This window comes from Gopherus evgoodei, chromosome 8 (assembly GCF_007399415.2).
Source record: "Gopherus evgoodei ecotype Sinaloan lineage chromosome 8, rGopEvg1_v1.p, whole genome shotgun sequence".
NCBI lineage: Eukaryota > Metazoa > Chordata > Testudines > Testudinidae > Gopherus > Gopherus evgoodei.
The window spans coordinates 111,802,767-111,816,611 of record NC_044329.1 but is presented as its reverse complement, the minus strand read 5'-3'; the positions used below and the strand labels follow the sequence as shown (position 1 = coordinate 111,816,611).

The 13,845-nt window shown below is 60.7% G+C and overlaps 1 protein-coding gene and 1 non-coding gene across 5 annotated transcripts in view; both read left to right on the top strand.

The window, feature by feature from the left end:
- The window catches only part of IPO13 (importin 13), a 62,013-nt gene extending 53,953 nt beyond the window's left edge, over positions 1-8,060 (top strand). The window contains exons 16-20 of one of the 4 annotated variants that reach the window (XM_030571474.1): positions 5,598-5,664; positions 5,831-5,889; positions 6,411-6,500; positions 6,922-7,103; positions 7,572-8,060. In XM_030571474.1, the coding sequence (XP_030427334.1) occupies positions 5,598-5,664; positions 5,831-5,889; positions 6,411-6,500; positions 6,922-7,103; positions 7,572-7,668 (495 nt within the window). In that variant the 3' untranslated portion in view covers positions 7,669-8,060. Of the gene's footprint in view, positions 1-5,597; positions 5,665-5,830; positions 5,890-6,410; positions 6,501-6,921; positions 7,104-7,568 lie in introns of those variants that run through there. The other 3 variants (XM_030571473.1, XM_030571477.1, XM_030571476.1) reach the window with 3 other exon arrangements.
- A 5,493-nt stretch (positions 8,061-13,553) lies between these two features.
- Positions 13,554-13,717, top strand: LOC115656948. The gene has a single exon (XR_004001821.1). It is a non-coding gene; the product is annotated as a U1 spliceosomal RNA (small nuclear RNA).
- The last annotated feature ends 128 nt before the right edge of the window (positions 13,718-13,845 follow it).

Here is a 13,845-nt window from a genome sequence, read left to right as displayed (position 1 = left end):
CAACTGTCAGCCTTTGTTTTTATAAACTGAACAGACCGAGCTCTTTAAATCTCTCACTGTCAGGCATTTCCTTCAGCCCTCCAAACAGAGTCTCTCTTTCCTGCACCCTTTTCAGTTTTTCCACATCCTTTTAAACATGTGGCCCCCAGTGTGCCAATGTGAGTCATGCCAATGCTGCGTACAGAGCTGCAGTCCCCCGCTGTTCTGCCACTCCCTGCTCTTCTGCGGCTTTATCCCTCTGTGCCACCACAGGGCACTGGGAGCTCCTATTGAGTGGCTTGTCCGCTGTGACCATGGGATCCTTTTTCCAGGCCCTGCTTTCCAGGATACAGCCGCAGGCTGCAGGGGTGGCTGGCATTTCCTGTTCTCAGATGGATGACTTGGCATTCAGCTGCATCAAAGCACAGTTTGGTTCTCCGGGCCCAGCTTGCCAGGCCATCCAGTTTGCTCCATATGACTGTCCTCATTACTTAACATGCTGCCAGACTTCATGCCACCCACAGATCTGCTCAGCAGTGATTCTGTGTTTCCAGGCAACTGACGGTTGTGTCAGGCCTTGAGCCGGTCTCTGGGGGGACCCCACTAGAAACACCCTATTCAATGAGATCTGTCAGCCAGGCAATTCTTTTCTTTAAGAACATGACAACATGAAAACGGCCAGACTGGGTCAGACCAGTGGTCCAGCTCGCCAATATCCTCAGATGGAAAGAACAGGACAGTTATCAAATGATCCATCCCATCGCCCAGACCCAGCTCCTAGCAGTCATTTATTTATAACTCCTGTTTATATATTTATATTTATATTTTTCACTTTCTTATACTAACCCAAACATTCTAGGTGCCAGCCTATAAAAGCACTCTACACACCAAAAGTGAGAGAGCAACAGATTCCTGAAATCTTGGGTTCCCACATATTAACCGCACTGTTTCTAGGACATGGGTCTTTAGGGTATTGAGAGGAGAAAGAAGTTAGCTGGTTCTTAATCCATTTATCATGTGCTTTCTTGAAGGTGTGTAGTGGTAGTTTTTAATCTGAATTTCATTCCAAACCTCTACAAAAGTTGAAATATTCTATCTGTGCCCTCACCTTTACCAGCCGGACTTGGCATCTCAGCAAAGAACGAAATGCGCTTTGTGTACAGAGCCTGCTATCCATAAAGCCATGCTGTCTGGCATTGAGTACATCACCATTCTTTATCCGCTGAACCAAGGCCTGCTTCTCTATTATTCTGCCTGGGATTAGTGTCTCCTCCCGAACTGAGCAAGCCACTGCCCATGTTTGCCATGTGCTTTATAAGGTCCAGTAGCACTTGTGTCTCCAGACCAATGTGGATGCCTCAGGCCTGAAGCCACCCAGAAAGTTTGGGTTTCTGGCTGAGGGCTCTGCCTTCTGCTCAGACCCAGCAGCGCATGCGGGAGCGGTTGCTCCAACACCAGCATGGGGCCTCCCTATCTCCTTTGTATTACGCTGGCCCTGTGGGACACAGATCAGACTCACCTCTCACCTTAGCCTCTAGCCTGTTTTTCATTACCTGGGCACCCCTCATTCCCACTGGCTCTGTCTTAGCGGAGCCATCTGTCAGCAGCAGGAAAACGGCACTCTGGCTCCTTCCCAAGCTTTGAGCTGCCTGGGGGCCCAGTTCCTGGTTCAGCAGCACCCCTCCTTCCATTCAGCAGTGCCTCCCAGGCCTGCCTTTCCTGTCCACATGTCACAGCAGGCCAGGGTCTCAGGACTGTGCTGCAGGTAAGGCCCCTCCAGGCCTTCCTCCTCTCTCTGTCAGTCTCTGGGATGGGGGCTGCTGGGAAGTAATGTGACTTCCAGGAAGCCTCACCCAGAATCCCAGCAGATATCAGCCGGCCCAAAGGGGGCAGGACCGGGGCGTGAGCTCCCAGAGAGTCCACGCGCCCAGACTCGGAACAGAGGGCCAGCCCCTCTGCACTTTCTCCACCGCTCTTGATTCAGACAGGATGTCACAGTTGGGCAACAGTTGCCTATTACTCTCTGGGCAGCCCCAAGAGTTTCTTCCTCAGGACCCAGGCTCTCCGCGTCTCAGCCCAAGTAGAGTGTGCCCATTGGACCAGCCTGGCCCCCTGTGTCCATGGGAAGCTGGAACTAGGCAGATGGGATGAGCGGAACAGCCCTTTGCTCAGCTGAATCCTGCAACCCTCGGCAATGCTGCTCCACATGGGGCCTCTGTCCCAGCTCAGCAAGCAGCTCCCGGTGTGTCCTTCAGCTGTGGAGGGCGCACACCTTCCCCTTCCATTGGTTGGGGCATGGGCAGACCTTTCCCAGGTAGATCAGAGGGTACTGAGTGGGGGTAACTCTCATTGCCTTCCCCTGCTGGGCCAAGGCCTCTGTCTGCGGAGACTCCCCTGTGGCAGGAGCCATGCTGCAGTGGAGGTGGAACTGCTGAAGTTAACCAGCTGGAGATTGGCTGGCTGCTCCCATCTCTCAGCTGATCCCTGTGAGAGAAGCCATTTCACACAAGCCATCGGCAGCCTGAGCACCCTTTCCATGGCATAAAACTCAAAGCCTTCATCCTTAGGGGTGTGGGGATTCCCCCAAACTGGGTTTAGTAGGGGCCCAGCAGGAATAAGGGCTGCCTTGGAGCTCAGCCACAGAGCCCATCTGGGCAGCTGCTCACGTCAGGCCCGCTCACAAGGGCCCATCGAGAAGTGGAGTTTCGGCTTGGCCCCTTGTGTTGTCACCATGGCTCCTGTGAGCCTCCTAAAAATGCTTCTCCATCTCCGCCCATGGAGCAGGGGGCTCTGCCTGGGTCAGCTCCCACCTGCCTTGTCCATCAAGAGCTGGCTGCTTCCTCCTTGTGCCCTACCCCGTCCTCCAAAGGAAGCAGCTCTGCCTTGTCTGACAGGACAGGCCTGTGGCCACTGCACTAAGGGGCAGCGTGTCCAAGGCTCTGCTCTCTGTGCAAAGTGCGCCCAGAGCCCTCTCCTGGACTTGTCTCGCTCCCGTCGGCCTTGCCCCGAGGAGGACAGAGCCTCCTATGGCCAAGCCTCGGGCGACAACCTGCCTGCCTTCCTCCTCTGCTTTGCTGCTCCGCTCCCTTCCTGGGCTTTGCTGTGGGGTGACCTGCACCCTTCCAGAGCCCTGGCTGTTCTCTGGGATTTTGGGTGCCAATATGGCCCGGATGACAACTCCACCCCGGACCTGGGTACAGCTGACTTGGGATCAGGCTGTGGAGCTGTACAATGGCTGTGTAGATGGTCAGGCACAGGCTGGAACCTGGGTTCTGGAACCCCACAAAGAGAGAGGGGGTCCAGCCTGAGCCCAAATGTCTACACAGCAATTTTTAGCCCTGCAGTGTGAGCCTGAGTCAGCTGATGTGGGCCTGCCATGGGTCTTCCATTCCGGTGTGGTCGTAGCCGAACAGGGCTGGGGCGTGGAGTGTGTGCATGTTCCTGCCTCCGGGCAGGTGGACAGAGGTGTCCCGCAGAGCTCGCTGGGTGGGGGAGGCCTGCACAGGTCTCAGCGCATGTCAAATCTATTCCTCGCTCTAGAATAAACCCAGTAAGGGTCTCCTGCCTCAGGTGTGTGGTGCAAATCCCTTCCTGGGTAGTGCACAGGGTGTGCATGGATGCACCTGGATATTGTGCCTATATACTAGGAATATAATGGAATATAATGGATCATCCAAATGTTACACTAAGCTTCCTCCCTGTGGCATCGCTGATACGTGGCTGAGGTGGAGGCAGGTAAGTCAGCTGCCCCAAACCAGTACAGAGAAATCTGCTAGTTCCAGCCGCAGGCTGCACTCCTTGATATATAGCACCTGTCCTGTGGGCACACAGACCGGGTAGGTGGCTTTCATTCCTCGGGCCTGTGTTCCTGGACGATTCCTGTAGTGTCCCAGAGGTCAGTCTGTGCAGTGTGAAACGCTGGTGACGTGTAACCTGTGCAGTCACAGCAGCAGGTCGTGCATGCAGACAGCTGCCTATCAGCAGAGGCTGGTGTCCCCTTTGAGAACAGCTGCAGCGCACTGTGCTAGAAATGAGGGGTCTCAGTCCTCACGCTCCAGAGCACAAAACTTCCATGCCATCCTACAGGGAGATGCAACTTCCTGCAGACACGGGCCTGGCCTGTCACGCGGGAGTGTCGGGCCAGCCAGCCTGCTGCTCTGTGGGGAGAGCCCCGTGCGGTTATTTTTTACGGTAGACGTCCCAGCCTTTCCCACTGCCCTGCGAGCAGACAGGGCCTCTGGCTGGCATGGAGAGCTGCATCCTCTTTGTCTATACACACCTGTCTCATCAGGCCCTCCAGTCACAGCAGAAGAGGAGCACAGCTCATGGCTGGCCTGTCACTGCTGGCTCCGGGCTGGTGACACGCTGCTGATCCTCAGGCCAGGGTGGAGCTTGTGAGAAGGGCAGGGGCAGTCTGTTGGGATGGCACGTGCAGCATGCTGAGGGGCTGGCATTATCCCAGGCAATGGGAATTGGGCAGCGGCAGGTGTCTGCGTCTGCCCCAGTAGCTGGGCCCGCTGCTCAGCGTGAGGCTGGTCAAATGCCCAGCGGGGGCAGAAGCCGGTTTCCTGGCTGGTGTTTGTCCGGCTGTGTGCAAAGGGCATGGGGCCTATCTGCTGGTGGGGATTTCTCTGGGCACAGAGCTGCTGCTGCTCTCCCGGTGCTGCTGTGACCAGGCTGGGAAGGATGGTCAGCTGCTGCGCTGTCCGTGGTGCTGGTAGGCCGTGTTGGGCACTAGCCAGGCCAGCAGAATGCATGTCCTCCAGGCTCCCTTGCAGGCTATGGAAATGGCACGACTCTGCCCAGCCAGTCCCTTCTGCCATGGGAGTGCTCTGGGATCAGGGAATTCCTTGGCTTTCTCCTGCTGGGCCCACGCCGGAGCAGCTCGGGTTGAATCTCTACATTTCCCATTAACTGGTGACACACATCCCCTGCCTCTTCTTTGAAGGCCCCAGGTCTCTGCGCAGGTGGCCTGGCATGCCAGGGCGTAGGGCGTCCCTCCTGTCAGTGGGGGCGGCTGAACAGCCAACGTCTGAGCCCACCAAGCAGCAGAAGGCCAAAGCTCCTCACACTTCAGAACTGCTTGCTGCTCAGGAGATGCCAAGCAATCTAGAGCTGCCTCCCCTTTTCCAGCCACAGCCCATTCATCTCTGGCCCCCAGCCCCAGAACCAAGGTGTAGGGGGGTGACCTGTTCAGCTTTGGAAGCAGGGCCCTTACTCTGACCCGGTAAACTCTTTACCCCCCACCCCCGGGGAAACCTCTCTTCATGAGAAAAGAGGTGGCCAAAACCAGAGTGTTTCACTGCCCCCTGCAGAGCCGGGCTCTGCTTGGCCTGGCAGCGTCCCTCTGCCATGGCGGGAAGAGAGGAGCTCTGTGCACGGAACAGCCGTGGCCACTGGCCACAGAGTCCTGGGGCCTAGGGGAGCACCAGGATGGGCTCGATGGGTGTTTTCGGGGGGGAAATGGGTTTTCCCCTTTCTGCTGTGGGAAAGCTGCTCTGCAGACTGGCTGTGCCAGGTAAGTGTGTGCCCGGTGGTGGGGCAGCAGTGAGCTCTGGGTTCGCTGTGTCCGCTGGCTCTGCAGAGCAGGTTATTGTGGCCCTGTCTCTGCTTTGCAGGCTCTCAAAAGGAAGCCTGACCTGTTCCTGTGCAGCAGCCTGGATGTCCAAGCGGTGTTCCAGTGTGGTGAGTAGCCCTGGCAGAAGGGGCCGTGGCAGCCAGCCCCAGCCCCTCCAGGGAACCACCTCCCCCTTGTGGGGAGCCTGCAGGGAGCTGCGGGGGTGTCCTGGAGAGGACTGGGGACGGGTGGTGGCTCTTCTGGCTGCTAATCCTGGTGGTTTCTGCCTCTCAGGTGTTCTCTCCTTGAAGTTCCCTGAGGCCCTGACTGTCAAAGCTTCCTGTGGCTTTTTTGTGAGTATTGTGGCTTCCCTTTGTGGCTGGTGGTGGTTGCGTGGCTGCACTCCAGGGTGACTGTAGGGGTCTGCTTGGGGGAAGCTGTTCCCATGCATTCCCCTGGGGGCCCCAGGCTGACGGGCCCCATCCCTGGGTCTGGAGGAGGCTAGATAACCAGGGCTCCTCTCCTGCTGCAGCTGTGGGACTTGGCGGCCTGAACCGAGCCGGGTCCCCTGCGCCCTGGGGTTGGCTGCAGTAGCCAGCCAGGCCCTGCTGTGAAATGTTCTGTACCCCTCTCCCCTGGCTCTGCAGGAGCGGCAGGGTGCTGGCACCGGACGTCCTGCTTCTTTGGGTCCTGGGCCCCCTATGTTCTGCTCCAAATTCACTGACCCCACAACGGAGGAGGGGCTAGAGGGGAAGGGCTTGGGGGCCTCATGCCCTGGGGGTGTGGGAATGGTGGCTCTCCCGGCTCGCTGCTTGGGTGCTGCCTGAAGGGCTGGTCTCTGGGGCCGGACTGAACTCCCCAGGTCCTGTTGCAGACGGAGCTGCTGCCTCGGTGTGGAGAAGTCCCCCCTGTGGGGCAGGTGGTGCATGAGAATGGCAAGCTGCTGCTGCAGGCTGTGCTGGAGGTAAGGGGGCAGGCCCTGGAGTGGGGGAGGGGGCAGGCCCTGGAGTGGGGGAGAGGGAGAGTTTGGGGCAAGACCCCGAAGGGGGGAGGGAGCGGGGGCATGGCCCTGGGGCACTACAGGAGTTGGGGGACAGGGCCCTGGGGCATGTTCAGCTGCCGACGTAGCTTCCCTTCAGCAGGCCTTGGCCAAGTGTTGAGTCCTCACTGTGTGGGCCTGTGCCTGGTGGGTCTTCCCACTCCCGCAAATGGGTCTGTGCTGTCCCTGCAGCTCCTTGTGCCCTAGGCAATGTGTTCTTGGGGCACTGGGTGATGCTCCACCAGGGCTCCCCCCAGGAGGAGGGGCCCTGAAAATCCAGCCCTTGGCTGGTGCTGCCAGTTGGGCGCTCCTCTGGCACGCGCTCAGCAGGGTCTGTGCTTCGCAGGGCATCGGGGGCCAGGCCTCCCGCAGCCTGATGGATCACTTTGCAGAGATCCTCTTCGCCCTGAGCAAGCACTGCTTCAGCTGCCTGAGCGTCTGGATGAAGGCGGCCATGCAGCAGGAGGGCTTCCCCTCGGCCCGCCTCAGCCCAGAGCAGAAAGACACCTTCAGCCAGCAGATCCTCAGGTGGGGCTGAACCGAGGAGCCCACAGTGTGATCCCAGAGGGGAGGCGCCCCAGCAGGGGCCAACTCACCCCCCCCCAAGGCTGCTCTGCACACCTGCCAGCCCCCACTCCACCCGGCTCTGCATGCCAGCCGGCCCCGCAAGGGGAGCCCCCCTCCCTCTCACCTCCCTGGCTCTGCGTGCCAGCCAGCCCCGCAAGGGGAGCCCCCTCCCTCTCACCTCCCCGGCTCTGCGTGCCAGCCAGCCCCGCAAGGGGCGCCCCCTCCCCCGGCTCTGCATGCCAGCTGTCCCCGCAAGGGGAGCCCCTCCACTGCCCCCCCCAGCTCTGCGTGCTACCCCCGCCTGTTCTCCCCTTTGGCTCTGCCATGCTGGTGCTGCAGGTCCGACAGGCAGCGAGCTGGCTGTGGGCCACGGGTGAGTATTGGTAGAGTCTGTCTGGCTCACGCGTGTCCCTGTCTCCGTGTTAGCAGAGAGCGCGTGAACAAGAGGCGTGTGAAGGAGATGGTGAAGGAGTTCACCCTGCTGTGCCGGGGGCTGCATGGCACAGAGTACACAGCTGACTACTGAGAGTCCCGCCGGGAAAGCAGACGGATCGCCCAAGCCAGCTCTTCCCCGCACGGCAGCCCCATCCTCCCTGCCCTGCTGCAATCCAGCTCGTAGAATAATCCTCCACCTCGAAGTAACCTGCTCCGGACGCTGCTCAGCTACCATCCTCCGGTCCCCCAGCATGCTCCCCCGCAGAGGCTGGGAGCGGGCGGCAGCGGCTGCAGGACATGGCGGGGAGGCTGGACAGACGGACCTGGCACAGTGACTGCCCTTCCCGTGGGCTGGAGTCCCGACAGGAGGCTGCCCCTAGCGTGTCCATGGTGGTGACCGTCCCGCACCAGGGCCCTTGCCCTCTGGCCATGTGTGTGTGGTTTGGGGGAGCCCTGCACCTAATTATAGTCAGGATATTTCTACGTTATGGCTGTTTTTCTTCTGCCTGGGTCCCTGCTCAGCCCAGCGCCCGGGACATCCCCCAGAGCCTCCCCTCTCCACTTGGTACCCCTCTGCGCATGGCCAGCAGGAGGTGCTCAGGTTGCAGCCCCAGGGAAGAGGAGCTCAGCACACAGGGGTGCTGGGAGCTCCTGTCCGCTAGGGGTTTGGCTTGTTGGTCCTTACTCTGCCACTCTCTAAACAGGCTTGTGGGCCTGGGAGCCAAGGGCAGTCAGCATGAGGCTGGTGTGGCTTCGCCCTAGAGGTGGCCACTTGGGACCTGTCTAGCAGCCTGAGGAAAAGCCCCAGGCTAGGGCCGGGAGAGCTGGTGGCCGTGCTGCAGGTACTGGCCTGAGAACAGAGCAAGCAGCCACTGCAGCTCAGCACTAGCCAAAGCGGCCTGCAGCAGAGCAGGCGAAGGCTTGGCTGTCTGTCCATCTGCTCTGGTGGGGGGCAGCTCTCACAGGGGCTAGGGCTGCTGGAGCATCTCTTGTGCCACTCCAAGTGTAGGCAGCCAGGGCTGAAGTGTGGCTACGGACCAGTGACGCCCAGTTCCCAGAGAGCCCTTCTGTTCACAACCACCCTGTGGCCACTCAAAGCAGGGGAGTGGGCCACTGTTGAGCTGCTTCAGCAGCTCCGTCTGGCCAGCGGATGGGCACAGCTATGCCTCAGCCCTGTGCGAGGTCGGTGTAGGGAGCCCAGGGGTGGGCAGGGCCCATCCTCCCCAGGGCTGCAGGCTCAATCCAGCTGGCCAAGCCCTTGGCCCCACCCCAAGGCCTGAACCTCAGCTGCGCCCAGCCCCCACCCTTTTTGTGCTTAGCGGGGTTCAGGGGTGGCTGTGGGGCCTGGCACAAGCAGGGTGGGAGTGCCAGTCACATGGAACAGCACCCACATGCTACCAGTTGGCCCTTTTGCTTGGTTCATCCCAGCCTCACTAGCTCCTCTTCAGCCACAGGTACAGGAGGGCTATGTGGGTTTCATAAAATCACAGAATATCAGGGTTGGAAGGGACCTCAGGAGGCATCTAGTCCAACCCCGTGCTCAAAGCAGGACCAACCCCAACTAAATCATCCCAGCCAGGGCTTTGTCAAGGCTGACCTTAAAACCCTCTAAGGAAGGAGATTCCACCACCTCCCTAGGGAACCCATTCCAGTGCTTCACCACCCTCCTAGTGAAAAAGGCTTTGCCTAATATCCAACCTAAACCTCCCCCACTGCAACTTGAGACCATTGCTCCTTCTTCTGCCACCTGGTACCACTGAGAACAGTCTAGACCCATCCGCTTTGGAACCCCCTTTCACGTAGTTGAAAGCAGCGATCAAATCCCCCCTCGCTCTTCTCGCCGGCAGACTAAACAATCATGAGCTCTGGCCCCCTAATCATGTTTGTTGCCCTCTGCTGGACTCTTTCCAATTTTTCCACATCCTCCCTGTAGTGTGGGGCCCAGAACTGGGCACAGTACTCCAGATGGGGCCTCACCAATGTTGACTAAGTGCTTCAGAATTGATTCCTTCAGGACCTGCTTTGTGATTTTTCCAGGGACTGAGGTGAGGCCGACTGGCCTGTAGTTCTCCAGATCCTCCTCCTTCCCTGTTTTGAAGACGGGCCCTACATTAGCCTTTTCCCAGTCATCCGGGACCTCCCCCGATCACCAAACCTTTTCAAAGATCATGAGTCGCTTGCCGGCACGTTCAGCACCAGCTGGCTTGTTGATGGGCACATGCCAACCTAGAACCAAATGCCACTCTTTGGGCCTGGCCCAGCTGGGTGGGCTGTGATCCCTTGCCTGCCTGGGGGGGAGGGGAGCCTGGTGCCCTAAACCCTACCCGTGTGGGTCACAGCAAGGGGCGCATCACACGCCTTAAAACAGTTCCTGTAACCCTGCCCCCACCCCCACTCCAGGCAGTGCTGAGAGCTCCTGGGCCCACATGCAGGTGTGCACAGGGGTAACTGGTTGTCACGGAGTGCAGGGGTGGAAGTCAAGGCCCTGAACCTCCCTTCCTGCGATTCACCGTGACTCTCAGCCAGCCAGTGAATCAGAAGGTTTATTTAGATGCCAGGAGCACAGTCCAAGACAGGCCTTGCCGCTACAGCCAACCGGACCCCCTCAGTCAGGTGCAGCTGGGGGACCAGAGCCCCATGTGGGCTCCCCTCCACTCTCCCAGCCAGCTCCAAACTGAAAACTCCCTCCAGCCTCTCAGTCAGCCTCCCCCCAGCTCCTTCCCCACCCTTTGTCTAGGTTCCACGGGCCAAGGTGTCACCTGGCCTCCAACCTCCTTCCTGGGTTCTCATCTTACCTGCTCAGGTATCATCCCTCAAGGAAAGGTTCCCATCCCCAATGCAGACAGTCCCAGCAAAACTCCCCTGCAACCTTCCCAGGCCAACACTCCCCACTCAGCATTCCAAGAACACAGTAAGAACACACTGGTCAGCAGGGCCACGGCAGGATGGGGCCCTTGGTTTCCCCTGAACAGGCCCCCCGGGGCTGAACGATCAGCCCTGCACCCCACCCCGCCGTAGGCCACGGGGCTCCCCGGCCCTGCCCCCGCGGGACCTGCCTGCTCCCTGCCCCGGCCAGGTTAGACCCAGAGCTGAGAAGCTGTGACTAGACCTGACACAAGCACATGGCTCTGCGCCCCACCCCTAGGAGCCTGCTTGCTGCCCCTGGTGCAGGCCCCCTGGAGCCCGGGGCGGGGAGACTCCACGGCTTTAGGGAGTGAGTTATTCCAGCTGCTGCGTGAGAGGTGGGGCCCTGTGTGCACCCCCCAGCTCTGCCTGCACCCCCACCTGGCCACTCCCAGCCTACAGCATCCCCTGTTGTTCTGCTGCCTGACTTTGGCTGGCATTACCAGTGCCCCCCACCCCGACCCACAGCCGCCTGCTAGCCCGGCCCTGGGCTCCCCTCAGCTCTGCCAGTGCCCCTCAATACCGACCCGCAGCCCCTGCTAGCCCGGCCCTGGGCTCCCTCCAGCTCTGATCGTCTCCTTCAATCCTGACCCGCAGCCTCCTGCTAGTCCAGCCCTGGGCTCTCAGCTCTGATACTGCCCCTCAGTACTCACCTGCAGCCCCCTGATAGGGTCTGCCAGCGCCCCTCAATCCCAACCCGCTGTCCCATGATAGCCCAGCCCTGGGCTCCGCCCAGCTCTGCCAGTGCCCCTCAGTCCCAATCCGCAGCCCCCTGCTAGCCCTGCCTTAGGCTCCCCTCAGCTCTGATCGTCTCCTATCACGGAGTCCCCGGGTGATGCTCTGGAACTGCTCCCCACAAAGCAAGGCAGGACTTTGGGGAGCCTCCTCTCCATTGGAGCAGACTGTCTGCGGGGCAAGCTCACATGACTTCACCTCCTGGGTCTCTCCTTGGAGCATTCAGCATCCTCTGCCCCTCCGGGCGCTTCCCACAGCGAGTCCACCCCAGCGGGGTCCTGGGGGGCGACAGGGTCCTGAACCCCCACTTTGCAGTCAGACGTGACTCTCAGCCAGCCAGTAACACAGAGGTTTATTCAATGACAGGAACAGGGTCTAAAACAGAGCTTGTAGATACAGCGAACCGGACCCCTCGGCCGGGTCCATTCTGGGGGGCAGTGAGCCAGACCCCCAGGTCTGCCCTCCACCCTCGACCCCAGCCAGCTCCAGACTCACAACCCCCTCCAGCCCCTCCTCTCTGCTCAGTTCCTTTCCCGGGCCAGGAGGTCACCTGATCTTTGTCTCCAACACCTTCAGCTGGCACCTTTGCAGAGGAGGGGCCCAGGCCATCAGTTGCTAGGAGACAGAGTGTCAGGCATTTAGGTGCACTGGCCCTTTACTCTGCCAGATACTTAAGAACTGCCATGGGGACACTGAGGCACCAACACAGTATTCAGAGAAAACATTAAGAACATTCCTAGTTCATCACACCCCCTCAATCCCGACCCGCAGCCCCCTGCTAGCCCAGCCCTGGGCTCCCCTCAGCTCTGAAAGTGCCCCTCAATTCTGACCCACAGTCCCCTGCTAGCCCAGCCCTAACTCCAGACCTGCAGCCCCTCCTGTTCTCATCAGAGGAGCCCTGTTTTTCTGACGTGCCTGCTTGGGGCTCAGGATGGGTCTCCCCACCCCAACTCCCATCTCCAAGCCTGGATGTTGCCCATCCTCAGCCCCCCACCCCACCCCGCTGAGCCCTTTACTCCCAGTGACTCTGGAGTCCAAAGGCTGTGAGGAGTAGGGTGCAGGTCCTGTTCACGCCCACTGCCCACTCTGGCTGGGGTGGGGGGCGGAGGTTATGCCAGGAGTAGCCTTCTTATCTCTCTGGCACCATAGAAACCAGGTTGGGGCTGGCGCTGGGTCTAGCCCAGGGGTGGCCCCAGGCCCCAGCATGCCAAGCGCGTGTTTGGGGCGGCATGCCACGGGGGGCGCTCTGCCAGTCGCCTGGAGGGCGGCAGGCAGGCCGCCTTGGGCGATGTGCCTGTGGAGGGTCTGCTGGTCCCACCGCGGGACGGGCGATTGGCAGAGCGCCCCCCCACGGCAAGCCCCTGTGCTTGGGGTGGCAAAATGTCTAGAGCCACCTCTGGTCTAGCCTGAGGCAGAGCTGGGCGGGTTGGGGGAAACCTGCTGTGTCCGGCACCTGCCCCCAACCCCCCTGCCGGGGTTCTGGCTCCCAGTGGGATGATGCCTGGGGAAAAGGGGAGCTCCCCCTGCCCCACCCCACCCCAGCCCACCAACCAGGATTCCTTGGGCCTAGGGAAGAGCCAGCTGCTGCTCTGCTGGGGATTAGCCACCCCTGGAACCACGAAGGGGCCGGCTGCTGCTCGGAGCCCCTGCCCTCACTCGTGGGCTGGGGGTGCCGGGAACTAGGGGAGCTGAGTTGGAGAGTGACCCTCTCCCTAGTGTGGGGGCTCTGACGCAGCCTGTCCTCATGCTGGAGTGGGGGGGGAGTGAGTGATGGGTGCTGCCCCTGGGGGGGATTCAAACCTGTGCCCCTCACCCCCAGCAGCTGTAACCCCTTGGGTGCCAGGCTCGCCCAGGCTGCAGGGCACGTTCCTGTAGGGCAGGGAGCGGGGACAGCACTGGGGTGCGGGTCACGCCCCCACGGGACCCCCAAATGCTGTTGGGGGCTGAGGAGCTGCCCCCATATGACTGTGCCAGAGTAGGGCAGGGGACCCCGCCGCCCTGGCTCGACGGGCACCACCCGGACCCGGCCAGGGGAGAGCGCCCCGCCCAGGCACGCAGGGGGCGGGACCTGTATGGAGGGGCGGAGCTGCGTGAGCCCGTATGCAGATCTGTGTGCGAGCAGAGCATTGTGGGAGCGGAGGCGGGCTGCCCAGCAGGGCCCGACTTTGGCCCCGGGAGCTCGGCGTGGAGAAGGGAGGCGCCTCGCGGACGCGTCGGGGCAGCTGTCGGCAGTGGGGGCCGGCGTGGGCGAGGCCGGCGGCGGGGCGCGGCGGTCCGCCCCGTGTGTTAGAAGTGTGGGGCGAGCGAGGGCGGGCGGCGGCCGGGCGGCCGGAGCTCATACTTACCTGGCAGGGGAGATACCATGATCACGAAGGTGGTTTTCCCAGGGTGAGGCTCATCCATTGCACTGCGGGTGTGCTGACCCCTGCGATTTCCCCAAATGCGGGAAACTCGACTGCATAATTTGTGGTAGTGGGGGACTGCGTTCGCGCTCTCCCCTGGCGAGCGGTGACAAAAACAGACAAACCCGGGCTGGACGGGACCCTTCTTAGCGCTTTGGTTTATTAGTCCTTTTAGTTGCCGGTTTGTGGCTTTTTAGCTGTCTTTGTGTCATCGCTTTGTTTCACTG